The 23,259-nt window shown below is 33.3% G+C and overlaps 2 protein-coding genes across 2 annotated transcripts; both read left to right on the plus strand.

Annotated features, from left to right (window-relative positions):
• Positions 1-6,253: 6,253 nt before the first annotated feature.
• LOC108329928 (subtilisin-like protease SBT1.8) lies at positions 6,254-9,087 on the plus strand. Its single transcript, XM_017564315.2, has 2 exons — positions 6,254-7,998; positions 8,088-9,087. Exons 1-2 carry the CDS (start codon positions 6,381-6,383, stop codon positions 8,750-8,752), a joined length of 2,283 nt encoding a protein of 760 aa, XP_017419804.1. The 5' UTR covers positions 6,254-6,380; the 3' UTR covers positions 8,753-9,087.
• Positions 9,088-12,817: 3,730 nt separating this feature from the next.
• On the plus strand, positions 12,818-14,275 carry LOC108331232 (protein LURP-one-related 6). The gene is made up of 3 exons (XM_017565879.2): positions 12,818-13,091; positions 13,516-13,761; positions 13,839-14,275. Exons 1-3 carry the CDS (start codon positions 12,873-12,875, stop codon positions 13,980-13,982), a joined length of 609 nt encoding a protein of 202 aa, XP_017421368.1. The 5' UTR covers positions 12,818-12,872; the 3' UTR covers positions 13,983-14,275.
• Positions 14,276-23,259: the final 8,984 nt, after the last annotated feature.

Genomic DNA, 23,259 nt, shown 5'->3' on the forward strand with positions numbered 1-23,259 from the left:
TCTAATTTTAATTTAAATTAATATATATAGTTATACGAATGACCTTTTTTTTTTATAATTAAATTATAACATTTTTTTCACAACATTACCGTACGCAATTTAAGGAATCTAACGGGTAGATTTTTTGGAACATTTATAGCATATTTGACAATGATGTAACCTTGCATGCCATCAATCACACTCAAATTCAGTCAAAGTTCATCATACAATTAAATAAATTTTTTATTTTCTTCTCTTTCTATCATTGTTTTCGTTTACCTACCTCTCTCATTTGTACTTTGAGCATGATAATTAGACTTGTTAATAAATATTTGGAAAAAAAAAAATCTACCAAAAGGTGAAGAAAAATCATTCATGTAGAGTTTTTTCTATAATTTGAACACATGTATGCCCAAACAGCTCCAAAAGCGATTATGAAAACATATGGACATACATATTATTTTCATGAAAATAATGTATTTTTTTTTTCATACGATCACTTATTTAGTATAACTTTCCTTGTTAAAAAAAACTAGGTTTAAAATAAATTAAGTCAAATATTGACTAAATAAGCAGTTGAATGAGCAACTCATTTATTGAATTAGTTGAAATATGAAGGTTCCAATCGTGCATGCACAAAAGTCTTAAGATTGGCTAAGATATGACTAACATAATTTTGGGTTCTGAGACTTATTTAAGAGCAATTAATTACTTTTGCATTATATGGCTTCTTATTCTCAAATTAAATGATGACCAACACCTTTTACCCCTTCACATGTTTCAGGAGTGTCAATTTTGAATCTATATGATAGAAGTATATGATTGGATACCATTATTATTTCATACTTAGTAATTAACTTAATAATATTATTTGAGTAAACTTTATATATATATATATATATATATATATATATATATATACGTGTGTATGTAGGTATGAATAGAGAGAGTCACGTTCCTTCAAAGTTTATTTATTTATTTATTTATATATTTTTTAAAATTATATTTACATATTATTATATTAGTTGTATTAATTCTAGAAAAAAAATTATTAAAACTTAAATCCTGTAAATTCATGTTTTCATTCCCTTTTTTTATTTTTTATTTTATTTTCTCTCTTTTATCTTCAACTATTTTCAATTTCTTTATTTGTATTTCAAATTTAATTTCAATTTCTCATTTTTTTTAATATCAAATTGTATTCCAGTGAAACATTCTTAACATGTTTTTTCTTAACATGTTTTCATATCTTTTAACGTTCTTCTAAATCAACATAAAATTTTTGAGTAAAACATTTATCCTTATATGATTTATACAAATAAAGAGAAACAATAGAATAGACAAAAATTATTATTTATACATTTAGATTAAAAACATCAGACGTTTATCACAACATTTAGTATGATCCATACTATGCTAGTCTATTTATCAAAATGTTTGTGTTTATAGTAATCTATTGCGATTATGCTAAACCCTTTTCTTCAACGTTTAAGATATTGTTTAAACATAGATAGCATTTAGGACGTTATCTTAGATGGACCTTTTTATAAACACTATTTTGTTATATGCTTTTGTTAAACTTCAAAATAAAATGTTTTTAAACGATTTTATTTTAAACCAATTTATGAAAATGTATAAGTGTATCCTTCTAATAATTTTACCAAATATTTGTAATTTGATAATCTACATTGCAGTTTTATAATCACATTCAACATTTTAAAACCATTTTAAAAAATTATATTTATATTTATACGATTGCTTAAAGTTTAGTTCTTTTTCACTACTTTCTTTTAATCAAAGGCTGTCAAACAATGAATAAAACCTAAGTATTAACTCTTTTTTTCTCGAGAGGGCTACATATTAAACTTTTAAGTCATTTATGAAAACTAATTATACATACATTTTATTAATGAATCTAAAAGTTAAATGTTTAGAATTTACCGTATGTATGATATGATTTCAATGTATGCTAAAGAAAAAATAAACGTACATAAATATATCCATAACTTCTACGAATAGATTGGGTTTTATGATATATCTCCAATAATTATTGTTATTATTTTTGTTTCATAATTTTAACGGTAGTTTTTAAATGAGTGACTTTTACAATGAGAAAAGAGATCATAAATCATTGATGGTTTATTATATAAACATTATTAAAAACAAAGAATTACATTACATCCATGTCTCTTGTTCAGAAGTGAAAATATGAGGTTGCAATTAGAATGGTGGGGTTGGGTAGGTTACCTAAGAAAAGCGCTTATATTGGCGTAATTTCAGCAGCCAATTAATCACTTTTTTTAAAAGATAACATTATTCTCCTGCGGTTCCCACCACCCAACCTTTTTTACGCTTTTATTTCTCTTTCTTTACTTTCGCCATGCATTATGCATGCCACCTATCATCTTATTCTTTCCCTTTTCACCCTTCAATTTAACATCACTTATTATTTCGTATAAATAAATGTATTTACTTAGTGTTACCTTAAATTAATTGCTCCCAACCTAATTATTATAAGATTGCTACATGATATAACACTTAGGGTAAACTACACAATTTTTATTTACCAATTTTGTCAAAGAATGTGACATTAATTATTAGATTTAAACCTAAATCCAAATTAAAGACTATTAAAAATACAGTCCATTACCAACTTTGACCCTCTTCCATAATGGCGAAAAAGTTGGAACAGTTGTCATGCAAATTTAGTCCAAATGTCGCATTAGATATAAATTTGTGATTTAATTGTTCCCAATCATTTGAAGTGTTACAAATACTACATTGTATATAAATGCATTTATTTATCCTATATTCTTTGATGAATCCTTCAAAATGTATTCAAAATGAGACAAATTTTGTAATAGGTAAAAAGAAGTTTAAACTTAACCCAGAATAACCTTATGTGAACTAGACTATATCTAGGGATGACAACGGGTCGGATCGGGTACGGGTAGTGCTTACCCACAATTCGACCCTCAGGATAAAATCGTATCCGTTACCCGATCCGCTACCTGTTTAAAAAATATCCACGGATATTTTAAAATTCGCGGGTACCCGCGGATACCCATAAAAAATAAAAAAGAAATATTTAATACATATTTAAAATAAAATTTAAATAAAATTACAAAAAAAATATATAATATAATATAAAATAAAATTTAATTTTAATTAAATTTAACCTAATAAAATATAATTTTATTTTATTTTTAATCAATTTAATTAAAAAAAATATAAATTATTTTTTTTAAATTTTCGCAGGTAATATATTATCTGTACCCGACCCGTTTAAAAGCAGATATTAAAATATCCGCTACCCGTTACCCGCGAATAGTTACTATTCGCTGCGGATTTTACCCACGGATACCCGTGCCCGCGGGTAAAATTGTCATCCCTAACTATACCCATCGACTCATCTAAAATATAATAAAAAATAATGTAATCTAATTATAAACACTAATTAAAAAATGTAATCTAACTATTAAGGAACTAATGTCTAATGTCTGCCTTAATCTTTAATTTAAACTTAGAGGCTAAATAGACTCTAATTCCATCCTAGTTCTTGCTAGTTGATATTAGAAAATAATTTAAACTCTAATCCGCAGAGCAATTATAATTATTTATTCCCAATATAGATTATTTTAATTATTATTAATTTTTAGTTCATAAATTAATATTTATAGTGATTAATTATTTTTTATCCCTAAATTACTATTTAATGATTTTGTTGTAATAGATTACTATTTGAGTTATTACTTAGAACTCTAACTTTAAAAACAATGATTCAAACAACGATAATTTTTAAACTTTATTAGAGGTTTTGATTTATATTGAAATCTCACTCTTTACTGGTGAAATTTATGGTACCAAATATTATAGTTTGAATGTTAAAAATTATATTAATGTATTACTAATGAAAGTAAAGAAAAGGATAATATTTAAGAGTTTAAAGAGACACGTTAACAGTTAACAGTGGCAAAATTTTAGTTCTCAAGCTTATTATTTAGTTATAAATTTATTGAAAAAATGCTGTTATTTTAGTTCCCAAGTATTCAATTCGTTGCAAACTTTAACTTTCATAAATAATGTTTTTTAATTGACTTATTCTGTTTTAGAAATAGTTAATATCTAAAAATTTATTATGAAAGGATTTTAAGATTAGCAAAATAATGCATCCCAAATATGGAGTAAACCACTATAAACATGAAATAAAACACGTTCTTCATCCCGGTTGATGTTTTTCTAACTTCCTTTTACAAAATAAACTGTCTCTCCTCTCTTTGAAAAACAAAATTAAATTAGTTTATTTTAAAGTAATTATCTATACTTTATAATAACATGTAATGAGAATTCTCATATTCAATATATATATATATATATATATATATTGTTTATTTTATTTTATTTTTAATAATTTATTTATAACAATACATAATTTATATCAATGAGAATTCTCTCTTTAATATATAAAAACTATTTTTCTATACTCCTAACAATATTTTCAAGTCATAAGAACAAAATTACAAGCAATGTACAAAATAAATATTTTTTACACTGCAAAAAAATATTATGTTAAACAAATACTTTATAGTTAACTTAAAGATAATTTAAGTCAGTAACAACATATAGTAATTAAAATATTTTAAAATACTAAATAAACAAGGATTTTTCATCTTATGCATGAGACTTTTGGTGTTGAGAATCTTCTTTATATTCTCAACTAGACAACTCTCCCAACAATGAGCTTCTTAAGAATCTAAAAATTTAGAAATGTGTTTATACTCCTTACTATTTAATTTTTTTTTAAGAACAGTATATTCATTGGCGATTAACTTTACATTTAATTATTCCGATAAATTTATTCTTACTTGCCATGTTCAGAATTTTTTATTCTTGAAAATCTTTTATTCCAATGCCACTTTTTAGAACATACTAAAATATTATTTACATGAAACCTAACCTTGAGCTAAAAACCCACTTCTGGTCTGGTTAATTGTTAAGAATGATTTGATTCCATAGAACTTTTTGTGAGAATCTATGAATGTTCTTGTTGATCCAATTAAAACAGAAGTACACATGTTTTTAGCACTTGAAAATTGAATACAACTTCAAAACTCCACTAAACTAAAAGCTTATCATTTGCTATTATAAGGAGATGAAATCTTTTATCAATAAACACGATAATTGAACCTTTGATGTAAAGATGAAGAAACTAGAAAGAACACTTGCAAAAGAATGCAGCCAACTTTTTTAATGATTTTGTCCATTCACCCCAAACATAAAATAATTCTTTTCATGCATTATGCTTTATGTTGTGTGAAAATATCTGATTTTTTTCTGGGTGGAAATTAAAATATTCAATTAGTACATACCCTCAAAATACTGCACCAGTCTCTGCCACTGCACAGTGCCCAATGCCCATGCTCATGTCAAATAGAAGATTTGATTGGCTAGTTCAGCATAATCATTCTTGTTTATTGGGAAGGATAGACACTAATTACATGTTAAATAACTTTGTATAAAATACAAGGTTGATTGGAAGTTCCTAAATAAATGTAATATATAAATAAATATTATGTAATATGAAATAATTACGTTAATAAATGAATTATATAGGTGAAATATGAAGCTAATATACCTTATCTTTGGTTATATAATATAGTAAACAAAGTTATGAAGGGTTTTCATCCACACAAAAGGGTAGAGTAGTGGACCTTTACCATTCCGTGTAGCCAGCTATTTAGGCTTTGTCTTCACTTGTTTCTATCTTTTCTAAAATCTCCGATTCACCCATCACTAAATTACAGCCACCAAATATGTAAAAAACTAATGTACTATATACTTACTCATTTTTCTCTGGCTACGTCTTTATACTTCCACACATAATATAATACCTTTTCTAAAACATACTGTGTGTTAGAATATACTTCTTTTAAGACTCAAGGATGGGCATATTGCATAATTTCTTGGATGCTGTTCTGCTTAATAACTCTCTGCCTTGGAAAACACACATTTCATCTATTTTATATATATTAACAAATAATAATAATTAAATACAGTAAGTGGTTTACACAGGAAAAGTAAAATACAACATATTTTGTAACATCAAAGCTTTACATCTCGCTACATTAAAAATATGAAGGAATATAAATTTTTATCAAATTATTATAAATTTATGTAATTTTTTCTTTTGAAGTTTGGAGAAAGACAGGTAACGGTAGGGAAGACCGGAGAGAGAAGAAAACAGAGAGAGTGAATGGCAGAAAGGTAAATTGAGTGAACTAGAGAGTCCAATTTAGCAACGGCCAACGTTATTATAAACCCAACATCAGTTCCACATTTTCTCTGACACTGCCCCTGCACAATTCATTCACTAAATTAGAAACCTTCACTCTCTTCATGAAATGGCTTCCCTTTTCACCTTCGTTTTGTCCCTCTTGCTTGTGGCACAATGCTGCTGGTGTCTAACATCGCCCAAGAAGACATACATAGTTCACATGAAACAGAACAACAAACCTTCAATCTACCCCACTCACACCGACTGGTACACCGCAAATCTTCAATCTTTAACCACTGATTCCGATCCCTTGCTTTACTCTTATACTCATGCCTACAACGGCTTTGCGGCGTCGCTGGCCGAGGACCAGGCGCAGGAGCTTCTCAGATCCGAGGATGTTCTTGGAGTGTACGAGGAGACAGTCTACCAACTGCACACCACGCGTACGCCGCAGTTTTTGGGGCTCGAGAGAGAGACGGGGCTGTGGGAGGGTCACACCGCGCAGGACCTCAACCAAGCGTCGCACGACGTTATCGTGGGGGTGCTGGACACAGGAGTGTGGCCGGAATCTCCAAGCTTTACTGACGCCGGTATGCCTGAGATTCCGGCACGGTGGCGCGGGGAGTGCGAGACCGGGCCAGATTTCTCGCCGAGTGTGTGCAACAAGAAACTCATCGGTGCGAGAAGCTTCTCGCGAGGGTTCCACATGGCCTCGGGGGTTGGGTCCAGGGAGAAGGAGCCGGCGTCGGCGCGCGACAGGGACGGGCACGGTACCCACACCGCGAGTACAGCGGCTGGGTCGCACGTGGGCAACGCGAGCCTCCTTGGGTACGCCAGCGGGACCGCACGTGGGATGGCACCGACCGCGCGTGTAGCGGTTTACAAAGTCTGCTGGACCGACGGCTGCTTTGCGTCAGACATTCTCGCCGGGATGGACCACGCCATTCAGGACGGCGTCGACGTGCTCTCACTCTCCCTCGGCGGCGGCTCCGCGCCGTACTTTCGCGACACCATTGCTGTAGGCGCGTTCGCAGCGGTGGCAAGGGGGATCTTCGTCTCCTGCTCCGCCGGGAACAGCGGTCCCGAGAAGGCCTCACTTGCAAATGTTGCACCCTGGATAATGACCGTTGGGGCTGGGACGTTGGACCGTGATTTCCCCGCCTTCGCCGTGCTCGGCAACAAAAAACGGTACTCCGGTGTTTCGCTTTACAGCGGAACCGGAATGGGGACCGAACCGGTGGGGTTGGTTTATAATAAAGGGTTGAACCAGTCCGGAAGCGTCTGCATGCCCGGTTCACTTGACCCGAGTTTAGTTCGTGGGAAGGTGGTGGTTTGCGATAGAGGGATTAACGCGCGCGTGGAGAAGGGCAAGGTGGTGCGTGACGCAGGTGGGGTGGGGATGATTCTGGCGAACACAGAAGCGAGTGGGGAGGAGTTAGTAGCAGACAGCCACCTTCTACCGGCTGTGGCGGTGGGAAGAATCGTGGGGGATCAGATCAGGAAATACGCTTCCTCAGATCCTAATCCAACGGCAGTTCTCGGTTTCCGTGGAACGGTTTTGAACGTTAGACCTTCACCAGTGGTGGCAGCGTTTAGTTCAAGAGGGCCCAACATGGTGACCCGACAGATTCTGAAACCGGATGTTATTGGGCCTGGGGTTAACATCTTAGCCGGGTGGTCCGAAGCTATTGGGCCCTCTGGGTTGAGCGATGACACGCGGAAGACGCAGTTCAACATCATGTCAGGTATGTTCTGTTTCACTCCCAATGTATGTATGGGATATTTTGGATTGGGTGCCATTGTTGTAACATTGTTTTTGTCCTGGGCATCATAGGTACGTCGATGTCTTGTCCACACATAAGTGGGTTGGCTGCGTTGCTGAAAGCGGCGCATCCAGAATGGAGTCCCAGCGCGATAAAATCTGCACTCATGACCACAGCGTACGTTCACGACAACACCAAGTCCCCACTTCGGGACGCCGCAGGTGGTGCGTTTTCCACGCCGTGGGCTCACGGTGCGGGCCACGTTAACCCACACAGGGCCCTTTCTCCTGGGCTTGTCTACGACGCCTCCACCAGTGACTACATCAAGTTCCTCTGCTCCTTGGACTACACCCCCAACCACATTCAACTCATAGTTAAGCGCCACGCCGTTAATTGCACCAGAAAATTCTCTGACCCTGGCCAATTGAACTACCCCTCCTTCTCCATCCTCTTCGGAGCCAAGAGGGTTGTGAGGTACACGCGCACCCTGACCAACGTGGGCGAGGCTGGCTCCATTTACGATGTCACCGTTGACGCCCCCTCGACGGTGGAGGTGAGGGTGAAGCCCGCCAGGCTTGTATTTGGGAAGGTGGGGGAAAGGCGGAGGTACACGGTGACCTTTGTGTCTAAGAAGAGTGGCGGTAATTCCGGCAAGTATGGTTTCGGAAGCATAATGTGGAGCAACGCGCAGCACCAAGTGAGAAGCCCAGTTGCTTTTTCTTGGACTCTCTTGTGAGTCTCTTTCTGTTCTGGTCTCGTCTCTTGGTGGATTACATTTTTACAGCACAGCCATTGTTTCAACCCCAACCACAAACCTACATGCTGCTGATTTCACAACACTCTGTAACATTATTTAGTCGGACATTTTCATTTACAAGGTTGTGTATTTTTTTCTCGTGAGACAAAATAGAGTTCAGATTGGTTAGTGGTGTGTACCCAGTAAAACTGATGTAACAAAACCAGTGCGTTGATCATATGTATAAAGTAAACACTGGCTACGCCAATTATCCTTAAGAATGAGACTTCAGTTTACTCTCCAAAAGCAAGAGTCAAATTTCATAATTTTTCATCTTTTCCTTTTTGCTTTTGGTCCAAGCTACTTCACTGAACTTATAAACTAGCTTATCTTTTCTAAATATACGTGGAATTAAGCACATTCAATTTTTATGCAGACAAATTAGTATTTAAAAATATTGTGAAATATAATTTTGTAAAAATAGAAAATCTTATTACGACATGGGTGGGTGCAATTAATCAGACTAGTGACGGTGTTATCTAGTTCTTTGACCGCAGTACAGATGTGTCTTTCTGAGTTATGACTTAGACCATACTTTGAAATGTGTGGTGATTTAAAAATGTATCCTAACCATTTTTGAGCCCTTGAGGAAATCTAGGGTCTGAAAGGAAAAGACACTTCCTGTGTGATTGACAGTTGCAAAGAGAAAGTGTAGCACATGACGATCACATTTCTTCAATCACCATCTTTTTTGCAGGGGTTATGGCGTGGAAAAAAGAGGGTAATATTCCTGACTTCAAAAGGGATTTTAATAACAATTCTTTAAAAAAAAAATTCAAATCCATGAAGGAGGCAATGAGCTCAAAAAGCTTTGGGAGGTTAATTGATTTTTAGTGATGCTGTGTTTGCCAAAGTCATGTGTAATGATCTCTTTCATTATCCCTCTTACTTTTCCTTTAGGATACATTCTACTTTTCTTTCCTCAAACTTTATTTTTCAAACTGTAAGTGGGCTTAATTTTTTTCTTTACCAACATGTGTTTTTAATCTTCTAACTAAAATATATTTTTTTTCATCAAATTATAAAATAACATTTTATTTCTTAGTCAATTAGTCCTTATAACTAGACAACACTCAAGAGTATCTTCACTATGTGTAAGGCCATACATGCTATATATTATTTTGTGTTGAAAGTTGTGTTTTGAATTATTGTGTTCAAAATTGTCCTTAAATTAAATCCAAATATTCATAAAATCTTTAAACAGTGTCACTTTTATAAGACTTAATTAAGATATCAAAGTCACATTGAAATTCTTATCTTCTCAAACCTTTCTTGTTCTCTTTCATTATCAAAATGATATATGCATATATGGTCTTATGGACCTTTGAACGAGGTTAGCATATTGATTTCGAGATTTTTCAGTTGATGTAAAAAGTGCAAGCGATTCTAAGTTTAAGGAAGAAATATTTTTTTTTTATAATTAAAAAGATAAGTAATTCACAACAAGTTCAGTGAAATAGATGTGTTTACTTAATGATCTATTAAGATATCTACTTTGAAGCTACTATTCATATGATATTATACTATAGACTCGTTTTGATGTGTGTATTATTGGATCGTTTGACATAACTTTTAAATGATTATATAATACATCTTTTCCATACAATACACCTCTTTATTGAGGAGGAATATATACAAAATACAAGCTACAATTATAATAATAATTTATTTGTGTGTGTTTGTGTGTGTGACCTTGGACATAAACACTCACTATAAATTGACATATGTATGTCTTTCAAATAGTGTTAACGAAAAATTTATTCTAAAATCTATAAATAAAGAGGTAAGATAAGAAGGTAGATGATGTTGTAGAAGCTGATGATAATAGAATAAAGATCACGAACAAAAGACTTCCTGAGGCGAGTAGATCATTGCCCTTAAGGACTTATCCGCGGTGTATTGCGTAAACTCCCAGGATACAACAGGAACTTCTCAGAATTTCTGAGGATTTCAGAACTAGCAAGGATCTCTTAAAAAGAGAATAAATTAAAGCCATAATATTTTTAGGGAAGAAAAGAAAGAATGAAATTGATAGAAGAGAGAAATAGAGAAGAGGTTCTGATGGTGATTTTTATAATGGATGAAAGGCTCTATTTATAGAGCAAGAAAAGGAGTGATCCAAGGAAAAGATCTTGCGGAAGAAGCTACCCGAAACCGTGCCTTGCGGATGAGTGAAACCACTCTTTGAATGTGGATGATCCTGAGCGTGACTTGCGGAAGAGTGGTATTGACCACTTGAAGTTGCAACGTTTCAACGTTCCTTGCGGAATGTGAACAACCAAACAATATAGATATTTTGCAATATAACGGCACTGTAGACACACCTTTTTATAACAGATGATTGCATTTATTGGGTATTTAAGATTTAACTATGGTAATGGATCGGTATAGTTGACTAACTTAAATCTCGGAGTTTCTTTAACATATACTTACCCGCTCAACTTGAATCTGAAAAAAAGTGAAAAATTATAAAAGATCTAACCATAGAAACCTTCGATTAAATAGAAAGTGAGAACGTAAAATGTGAAGGAGTAACTCTCCACCTCTAAAACTGTTATTAACTTAAATAAAAGGAATGTATAAAGCTTATTTTCTTCAGAGAATTAGCATTTCGAAAGCACTCCTGCTCCTAATAAATTAAAAAGACAAATTGTTAACATATTTTAAAGAAAATATTTTTATTTTCTTATAACTTTTGGTTATAATATTTAATAATTATATGATTTTTCTTTTCAATGTTAGAATATGTAAACAAATCTGTGCGTAAAAGGTCTGTATTTTGGCTTGTATGAATAAATTGGTAAGATGAGAAATCTACCGCCACATACGTATTCTCTAAATTTCTACAAATGTTTGAAAACAATTACTATTGGCCGCGTCTCCACGAGTCTCGTCCTCTTCCCACCACGTGTCACGACAGCAAATAGACAACTATGTCGTAAGATGCTACACTCTTGTTTGGGTACTAAAGTCAACCAAATACTATTACATAATTAAATTTAATCAAGCAACATTTATATTTATCAACTCATGCCAAATTTCTATCTATACTTCATTACCTTAACCAAATCCGTTAAACTCTTTGGTTTTAAGATATACTTGTTCAAAAATTGACAGGTCTTTTATATTACTTTAGCATATAAGAAATTAAGTTCTTTTTACTTAGCGTCACTCAAAAAATATTATCTGTAGATTATTTATTTGTTCAATACTTCGTTATGTAAGTTTTTTTTGTTAAAACAAGCTCTTAGAGTTAGCCAATGCAAATAAAATGCTGTCGGAGATATTGTAAGATGTTTCAACAAGTATAACGATTATCCATGCAGCAAAATTAATAAACTTTTTTGAAGAAGCATCGAATCATATATCTAGGTATCCAACGTGCTTTTATTTATAGGTTTCTCCATCAAAGCATAAGATTCTTGTATATATTTCAATATTTCAAATATTCCCCTTTGAATTTCAGGTTTCAAATACAGCTCTACCGAAATTCAAAACCTTGCGAACAGTCTCTTGAAAACTACTATCTAACCTACCTACCTTATTTTATGTCAGTATTGCCTGAGACTTCTCTGGTTGAAATCTGAAGGTTTTGGCATTTGAAAACCCCTTATGGAAATTCAATCTGCCACAACTGAAAGAGCAGTCTAACACGCCAACGCATGCTGTGAATTGAGCTAATTAATTATCACAAAGCAATGATCCACATCTGTGTGAACATACTCAAACTTCGACATCTCATCCACAAGCAACTAACGTAAATCAATAATGCCTTGTAAGATTCTTCTATCTCCTATACGTCAAAACTTGCCAAACCTATAAAGGGTAAGCCAAAGAAGTCTAGTCACACAAGTGAGGAGAACCTTGTTTCCATTACTCACTCATTAATATATCCTTTCTTGCAATGATAGACCCCAATTTTTTTGTGTATATATAAAAACTAATAGGGTGGTCTTTTAGGAAAGCTAACAAGAGTGTAAGGACGTAGAATATTAATAGAGCTGAGAATTTTACGGTATTTACATACAAAGACACACAGAAAACAACAAGGGTTTGGAAGATGATGCCTGTTATTAGCAAAATGTACTGTTCATCTTCTCAGAAGGTGCTTGGGGTCAGAAGAAGGCCACATGTGGTGAATGGAGGGGGATTTGTAGTCACGGATTGTAGTGCCCAAAGGGTTGTTTTCAAGGTTGATGGCTGTGGAATTCATGGCACAAAGGAACAGTTGATTCTAAGAGATGGTGAAGGAGATGCTTTACTTCTCATGCGTCGAAAGGTATATATCATATTTGCATTATATATCAATACTCGTGTGTGAAAATTTAATCCTAATCTTTATCAATTTTTTCATAGACTGTGCATGCAACGTATTCTGTTTTTGTGTGTGTGTGTGTATAGTAAGTTTGTGATTAAGTTTCGATTTCTAGATTTTGGTTGTCAAAAAAGATTATTCTCTCACATGCATATACCTTAAGAGATCAATCTTTTAACTCTTGAGTTAGATATCTTCTGTTTACCTAAATATATATACACAACTAAATGTGTGTTGTTTTGTTGAGAATTCACAATATGTAATGGGTGAAAATTAAATTAGGCTTAAAATTCACATGAAACTTAAATTTGCTATATCTAGGGAGTTTAATTCTGCACTATGCAATGATAAAATTTGCAAGATGAAGTTAACTTTGTGTGATGTTCAGGGAGGCATGGTTGAGGCCCTTAGCATTTACAAGAAGTGGAAAGGATATAGCATGAACTATGAAGGATCACAGACCCTGGTTTTCAGCTTGAAAGAACCGAATTCTTGTTTTGTCAGGAACAATGGGATTAGAATCTCCATTGAGCCTAGAGGTTCAAGTAACAAAGGCTGGGACTTTGAGATCAGGGGTTACTTCCCTGATAGGAATTGTAGCATTGTTGACATTAGGGGCAACGTTATTGCCCAGGTACCCAATTTTTCAAGTCTCAATTTTTTCTTTCTGTAAAATGTAACATGAGTAATATGTGTTTTTGTTATACACAGGTTGGGGTGAATAAAGAAGTGGAGAAATTGATGGAAACCAAGGATCTGTACAATGTGGTCGTGAAACCTGGGATGGATCAAGCCTTTGTTTTTGGAGTCATCGCAGTTCTTGACTACATTTATGGAGAATCCACCTACTGCTAAGTCTGAAATTCTGCAGAAGATGCTATGCTTGCTGAATTATTATTATTATTATTATTGTTATTATTATTGTTATTATTATTGCAGAAAACCAATCATGGTTTTATTTTCTTATCATAAATATGCATATATGAAAGCAGAAATCAGCAGCCATTACCAACTACTATTGGAAAATACCTTGTATATTGTGGAAAGGAAATTGGATACTTTAAGGTAGTGATTATTTTGTTTCCTTAATTGGCGTACTTGTTTGACAATGATGGATATGTTAAAGTTAATTATTTAGTAATTGTTCCTTGAGCTTATCGTTTATAGGCTGCTATCGAATCTGTGTGAAATTGGATTGGTGATGGAAGAATTTGAAGAGTTTGGAACTGAATTGATTGAATAAATTAGGCACGGAATTGGCTAATTTGGCTAAAAAAGAATCTCAAGAACTCTGAATTCATGCGTATGTATTATATTCACGTAATGACTAGTTTTTGCGTAATTGATATAAGAGACCATACTTAAGATGTAACCAATAATTTACTTTTTCAAAAGAAAAGTATATGTTTTGTTGGATTCTTTAACTGGTGAGGAGGGTTCTCTACACAATTATAAACAGAGTAGGTGTGATTCTCTTTAGCAAATAAAGATGATTCTATAAACCTAGGATTCGTCGAATTTTCATCTAACTAGACGAGAAAAAGTCGAGAACTGTTTTTTTTGTGTCATTTGAAATCTAACTGCCACCATTTCTCTGTGCATGATGTTTCGGTCAATCCATGCAGTATTCTGGATTCATATGCACTTGCAATATCACAAACATATAGGATGATTTTTTTTATTAAAGTTTTCAATAAATAATATTTTTAATATATATAAATTACTTTTCAACGTACAATCAACAATTTAAATTCGAACACAAGACTATTTCTTTACTATTGATCATATTTTAAGAAGAGTTAAAAATATAGATTAAAAGGGGTAAGAAATAAGTTATTGAAGGAGAATTTATCGTAGTTTAAGACCCACGTCAATATGCTAAACATTGAAGGAGAATTACAAGGGATCCTTTGAAATCAAGAGAAATAAATTGGGTCTTTTGATGAACTCTTTAATATGGAAAAAAATAACAGCATCATCCAAAAGGTTTCAAACCATCCTTTAGTGGACTATTCTCTCTAAAAAAGAAAAAGGTTACTCCCTACACCACCCACATTGCTTCTGCATTACCATATTTCCAAAATATTCTTTATTGGATTTCAAAATCCGTTAAAATTTTCAAAAATTTCTTAAATGAATTTTGAAATCCATTTTCGAAAAGTTCCTTAACGAATTTCGAAATTCGTTGAAAGAAATTCGTTGAAGAATTTTTTGAAAACTTCAACGGATTTTGAAATTCGTTGAAGGCTTGAAAAATCCTTCAAAAATTGTCGAAATCTATTAAAAAAAATTTTCTTCAACATATTTTAAAATCCGTTGAAGTAAAGAAGTGAGATGGTAAGATTTTTTTTTAAATATAAAGGATAGTTTTGAAATTTAAAAAAAAAATGATAGTGCAAATAGTAATGTGGAGTAGTGTAGAGAGTAATCTTCAAAAAGAAACTATGATTGGTACGATCAGCAATTTCTGTAATTGGGCTTATTAAACCCAAATAAGTTAGAGGGTGGGAATAGTGGAAACAAAGAAGGAAGGATGAACTTAAAACGTGAGAAACGTACTCTCAGTTTAGGACCAATATAGGAATTTCTTTTAATTCTTTTATTTGAATTTGAATTCATTTTTTTCTTCAAGGACCTGTAAATTTCGTTCAACTACAATGTCACTAGGTTAGATTTGCATTTCATTTGAATACGTTGAATAAGAGAGTCATTTCTAGAGCATAAATAACTATTCATTTTTTGTAAAAAACTTTTAAATATATTGAATTTGTTATTTCTAGAGCATTTCTAGATTGTTTTTTGTAAGAGAGTTTTTTCTTACTTAAGTCTTACATTTGATCATAAAATCGAATGACTATTCAATTCAACACTTATATTGAAACATCTTAAAGTGATATGACTTCCTCCATTGAATAACAAGTTATTCTTCTTTATATATGACCTCTTTTTTTTTTTCTTTCAAATTTTAGATTGAATTGTTGTTTCCATGTTCAAATTTCATTCATTTTCTTTTACCATGTATACATTTATTTTCTTCAATTTTAAAAACAAATACTCCCCTTTATAATTCTATAGATTAGATTTACGTCTAGTGAACAAGCTTATGAGAATTTATATTTTATCTTGTTCTTTTGTTCCTATTGTTGTATCTTTATTCTTGTTCTACTCTTAGATGTAAGCTTTTAGTCGTAATTAATCCTATGAATTAATTTTTGTGTTTAATGGTGAACATATATATTTGAGTTTCTTATTGTTTGATCTTTAATTCATTAAAAGGAAAAACAAATTCAAGTTTCTTCTGCTAATCAACCTAAAACATAACTAGGCACTTATCAGAATGAGATATCCATTACATATTGTAGAGTTAGAAAGAAGATGAGTTTTCCTTTCTTACCAAACTGTTGCACAAGATTTGGAATAAGAAATACAAAGGGAGAATGATGCATCAAAGTATGAACCTAAAGTATTGATTTGTTATATATAAAATGATAGAAAGATTAATTCAAAAAATATATATATAACTTTCATATCATTACCTATAATAACTAAGAGAGTGTGATCACAATTATCGATAATGGAAGTATGGGTTTCTATTAAAAACACTAAAGCAAATAGTTATTTTATATTGACTAAAATATTATTTTGCATTATTAACAAAATCTTATATTTTTTAATCCAAAAACAGTAAACAAAATAACAAATCAAATATATACCAATCACATTATTTAATTAATAAAGAAATTGAAACTCAAATAAAATATAAAATACTTAATAAGTTAAAAAGAATAATAAAAGATATATAAATTTATGATAAATTTAAAACTTAAATAAATAAATAAAATCAAATAATATGTATAGAGATATAGACACACAATGGTTTGTCACATTTATCTGTACACAGGTTATGAAATATGTTAGCTGTTGTAATTCAAACCTCTTTCTGTTTTTGTTAGTTTCTGTTTAGTTGCTCTGTTTCTGTATAAACCTTCTGCATGCCTATATATTCCATGCAGACGTCTCTTCCTCTCGTTTTGCTTTATCTTTCTCTTTGGAAACCCTTTGTGTTTTGTGTCCTTTTACGTATGTTCCAATAGTGGTATCCAGAGCCAAGGTTCCCTTACCTTGGGCGTGTGGGCTTTTCGTTGTTTCTCTCCAGGCTTCTGTTGTGTCTGGTGGTGTCTTTGTTGTTGTTCAAGATTGTTGTTCTTGGCTCGTGAGAATGGCTGCTGATCTTTCATCATCACAACTTCCAATTTTAACAGATAAAAATTGGAACCGCTGGAGCACCCAGATGAGGGTGGTGTTCCGTGTGCAAGGTGTAAGTGGAGTCATTGAGAAGACAGAGGATGATTCTTCCGACAGAGAAGGACAAGAAAAGGAGTTCAAGCAGAAAGATGATAAAGCGTTGATGCTCATTCATCAATGTGTTGATGACGTCCATTTTGAAAAGATTCAGAACGCGTCTACAGCTAAAGAAGCATGGGGCATCTTGATGCGATGTTATTCGGGAGGAGAAAAAGTTAAGAAGGTGCGACTCCAAGCACTCAGAAGACAGTACGAGCATCTGGAATTGGAGGAAGGTGAACGAATAAATGAGTCATAACGATCAAGAATCAAATGAAAGCCTGTGGTGAAGAGATTACAGACACGATGGTCATCGAGAAAATCATGAGGTCGTTACCGGAAATGTTTGACCATATAGTTGTTGCCATTGAGGAATCAAGGGATGTTTCTAAACTCAAGATTGAGGAACTTCAAAGTTCTTTAGAAGCCTATGAAATGAGGAAGCTTGAAAGGAAGTCTAAACGTGATGATCAAGCTCTGAAAGTCAGATACGTAAAAGGAGAAGAGAAAAGGAAGATCAAGAAATGGGAAGGAAAACCAAGAAAAGGGAAGTGGAAGAAAGAAGGAAATAACGCTGATAATGAAGAACCAGATGAGAAATCTGATACCAATACATCTGATTCCAAAGACAAGAAAGGTTACAAGAAAGGCTGGAAAAAGAAGAAAGATAAAAGGAATATAGAATGCTTCAATTGTCATAAGTATGGTCACTTTGCGTCTGAGTGTTTTCCAGAGAAATCCAAAGAGAAGAAGAGCAAGGAGAAAGAAGCGCATGTTGCTGAAGAAGACTCGGACACAGAGACAACGCTAACTCTGATGGTGTTGACAGCAACAGAATGTACAAAACCATTAAACAAGACCTGGTATCTCGACTCTGGATGTTCAAATCACATGACATGCAACAAGGAGTGGCTCGTCAATTTTAATCAGACCAAGAAGACCAAAGTTAAATTCGCTGATGATAGCACATTAAAGGTTGAAGGTGCAGGAGATGTGGTGATTAATAGAAGGAATGGTTCTCAGGTAGTTATCTCAAATGTGTTGTATGTTCCTGATATGAAATGCAACCTCCTTAGCATTGGGCAATTGGTTGAGAAAGGTTTTATTGTGGTTATGGGCAATCAAAATAGGGTTGAGCTATACGACAGCAAGAATAGATTAGTCTTGATTAGCAAGATCTCTCAGAATAGAACATTTCAAGTATGTTTCAATGGAACCGAGAATATACAATGTCTATCAGCAGTGAAGAACGAGGAAAGTTGGAAGTGGCACTTACGATATGGACATTTAAATTTCAGAGACTTGAAAAGGCTCGAAGAAAAGGATATGGTAACAGGTATGCCACATATTTCCATACCAGATGATGCTTGTAAGTCTTGTTTGGCAGGCAAGCAACCCAGAAAAGTTTTTCGATCTGAAATAGAGATGAGGTCAAAAGGATGCCTTGATATCATACATGCGGACATTTGTGGTCCTTTAGATACACCATCTCTTGGTGGAAATAGGTATTTTATCGTGTTCGTGGATGAATTCAGCAGAATGTGTTGGGTTTATATGATCAAATTGAAAGGAGAAGCTCTTGATGTGTTCAAGAAGTATATTGCTGGTGTGGAAAGAGAAAGTGGAAAGACGTTGAAGGTTCTTAGAACTGATGGTGGAGGTGAGTTTACCTCTCATGCGTTTGAAGATTTCTGCCAAAAGAAAGATATAAGTCATGAAGTTACTGCTCCATATACCCCACAACATAATGCTCTGGTAGAAAGGAGAAACCGCACTATCCTGAATACTGCAAGATGTTTGATGAAAGAAAAGAACGTGCCACGTGATTTCTGGGCAGAGGCAGTAGCTACAGCTGTATACCTCTTAAACAAGTGTCCTACAAAGCGTATCAAAGGAAAGGTGCCTCTCGAAGTAGGGACAGGTAATACACCTTCTGTAAAGCATTTAAAAATCTTTGGTTCCCTTGGGTTTGTTCATGTTGCAGATCAGAAACGTACCAAACTTGAAGACAAGAGTGAACCTATGGTGTTCATGGGATATCATCCCACTGGAGCGTATAAGCTCTACAATCCAAGGAAGCAAAAAATGGTCATTAGCAGGGATGTGCTTGTGTTAGAAAAGGAAACCTGGGACTGGAGCTGCATGCATAAGAATCCTAAAAGAATCTTGATACGAGAAACTCTCGAAAATCATGAAGAAGAAGAAGGAACAAAGGTTGTACCTGAAACTGAGGATGACTCTGCTGAGAACATCAGTGTTGAAGTTGGTAATCAACGACCCAGAAGGCAGATTGTGAGATCCTCAAGATTTTTCGATTATGAGACGTACTCAGATTCTAATATTGATGAGGAAGGGAGTCTAATCCACATAGCTCTAATGGCAGAGGCAGAGCCTGTGAGTGTTGATGATGCGCTGAAACAACCTGTTTGGAAGAATGCAATGATGGAAGAACTAAACTCCATTGAAAGGAACAACACGTGGCGCTTAGTTGATCTCCCACCTGGAAAATGTAGCATTGGTGTCAAATGGATATTCAAGAGAAAGCTAAATCCAGATGGCTCGGTGTCAAAGTATAAGGCACGTCTCGTTGCCAGGGGATTTTGCAGAAGAAGGGCATTGATTTTGACGAGGTTTTCGCACCAGTGGTGAGATTGGAAACCATTCGTGTGGTGGTGGCAATTGCTTGTGCTCGAAGATGACAGATCTACCAGCTCGATGTCAAGTCTGCCTTTCTTTATGAAGTGTTGGAAGAAGAGGTTTACGTACAACAACCTCCAGGCTTTAAGATTAAGAATGATGAGAGAAAGGTCTATAGGTTGCAGAAAGCCTTGTATGGTCTGCGCCAAGCACCCAGAGCTTGGAATAAGAGGATTGACTCTTCTCTGATAAATCAAGGATTTGAAAAATGCAAGGTTGAGCACAGTGTCTACGTGAAAGAAACATCAAAAGGTAATATGTTAATTGTTTGTTTATACGTAGATGACTTACTTGTAACAGGATCAAGGCTGGAGGATGTAGATGAATTCAAGATGAACATGAAAAGAGACTTCGATATGACAGATTTGGGAGAACTCTATTATTTCCTCGGAATGAAGTTCACACGGTCTGAAAGAGGTATTGTTATGCACCAACAGAAGTATGCAAATGAAATACTTGAGAGATTTCAAATGCACCAGTGCAATGCAGCTCAAAGTCCTTTAGAGGCAAATATAAAACTTGGGAATAACGATGCTGAAGAGTATGCAGATGCCACAAAATACAAACAGGTTGTTGGGTCGTTAAGATTTTTGTGTAATAGTAGACCTGATTTAATGTTTAGTGTAGGCTTGATAAGCAGGTTCATGTGCCAACCAAGGAAAAGTCATATGGACTCTACCAAGCGTATTCTCAGATATGTCAAAGGCACCACTGGCTATGGAATATTGTTTCCCTTTGGAAACCAGGAAAGTTGTTTGAAGATCACAGGTTTTTGCGATTCTGACTATGGTGGTGCCACTGTTGAGAGGAGAAGTACTTCCGGGTTCATATACTTCATTAATGGAGCACCCATCTCATGGTCATCCAAGAAGCAAACGGTCATTGCTCTGTCCAGCTGCGAAGCCGAGTATGTCGCAGGTTGCTATGCTGCATGCCAAGGAGTTTGGCTTGAAGAATTATTGTCTGAGCTGAGAATTGTTTTGGAGGAACCTGTGGAGCTGAGAATGGACAATACTTCGGCCATAAACCTTGCCAGGAATCCTGTCAGCCACGGGAGGAGCAAACACATTGAAGTGAAATTTCACTTCTTACGTGATGTTGTTAACAAGGAAAGGATCAAGTTGACATACTGTAAGACTTTGGAACAATTGGCAGATCTATGTACCAAGTCTTTAGCCATTGATAAGTTTGTGAATATGCGATCAAAAATTGGAATGGTGTCCTTCGAGAATTTGAATTAACGGAAAGTGTTAGCTGTTGTAATTCAAACCTCTTTCTGTTTTTGTTAGTTTCTGTTTAGTTGCTCTGTTTCTGTATAAACCTTCTGCATGCCTATATATTCCATGCAGACGTCTCTATAAAATCCTCTCGTTTTGCTTTATTTTTCTCTTTGCAAACCCTTTGTGTTTTGTGTCCTTTTACGTATGTTCCAATAAAATAATGATCCATCGCACCAAACAAACACTTCAACCTCATCTCAATCACCTTTCTGGAAAAGATAATATTAAAATGCGTCAAATCTGATACTAATTACTCATCATTCAACCAATTATTTTTGTTTTTCATACGAAATAAAATACCTCTGTTTTCTTTTTCATACGCAAATAAAATACTAAAACACACGTCAACAAAATTAACATAATTAAATTAATAGAATTATTTTTATTTATTTTGAAAGTTTAAAAATTAAATTGTATAAGAAAAAACAAATACTAATTTTACGTTAAAATTTATAAACTGAAAAGATATTTAACTATAAAAAAATATCCTTAAAAATTAGAAACTTAAATTGGATTCAGTATCAACGTTTTATAAAAGATTTGAAGTGACTTTCAATATACAATTTTTAAAATATTATGTTTGCAGTTCTTTTGTGTTACATATGGTTCATCTTATTTAGGTATTTCTACTTATCGTAAAACTCTCATCTTCTTAGTTAAATTATTACTAATTTATTATTTTTGCACTTTACTTCACTGTAAATAATTTTTATATGGATGAAAGGTGAAATTAACAAGAAGTTCTTCAGCAGGTCCCATATCTCAGTATTGCTCTATTTTGTAAAAGAAAAAAACTAAGAAATGTTGTTTTGTTCCGCATGACAAAAACAGCCACGGGGAAGATGGCAAAAGCACCTATCTTCAGTGACTGTTGTTATTTATTTTATAGGGGATGTTCAGCTTTTCTTGCTGTGATTGTTCGAAGACCACGTGCATCTTCACATAAATCATTGCATTTGGTTACCCATTTCAGATAATTGATTACACATTTTAGTGCATTCCTTTAAGAATTCAGTGTGAAAATAAAAAATAAAAATATGATAATGTTATAAGGAAATTTTATTAATAAATTTTTAAATTTTTTATATTAGGAATGGAGATTAACTTATAAGTAGTATGTAAATATATTTTTGTTTATAACTTTATAGAATATAAATCCTATTACGGATGCATATCTTTCTTAAAGTCTATATCAAAACATCGTATTCATATAATTGAATCTACAGTCAAATGATTATATGAGTTATAAAATGTTTCAATATTAAATTAATATGTGATATATTAAATTGTTTATGTAGTTTTCTTTTGAATACTAGCTTATTCTGTTGTTTTTTTGTTATTTTTGATGTGTTGTTTGTTTCTTTTACCATAATCTCACTTTATTGGTGAGATTAGATGAGAGATAAGTATTAAGTATTTATGGTGGAAAATGATAATATTGCAAAACATCTTTTGAATTGTTTAGTGGTTAAGTATAGTTCTTATAGATATAATTATTATTATGATTATTTTATTTTAAATAATTGTATTAATACTATATCTATAAGTTGTGACAAATTTGTTTTGTTTTATCAATTTTATAATATCTTATTTTATGAGTAATAAGATGCTAAAATTGAGATATTATAATTTCATAGTAACATACTTATCTTATTTCATAAAACGCTCTTTACATTATTGTAGAAATCTCACACACACGTGTGTATATATATATATATATATATATATATATATATATATATATATATATATATATATATATATATATATATATATATATATATATATATATATATATATATATATATATA

Source organism: Vigna angularis, chromosome 4 (assembly GCF_016808095.1).
Source record: "Vigna angularis cultivar LongXiaoDou No.4 chromosome 4, ASM1680809v1, whole genome shotgun sequence".
NCBI lineage: Eukaryota > Viridiplantae > Streptophyta > Magnoliopsida > Fabales > Fabaceae > Vigna > Vigna angularis.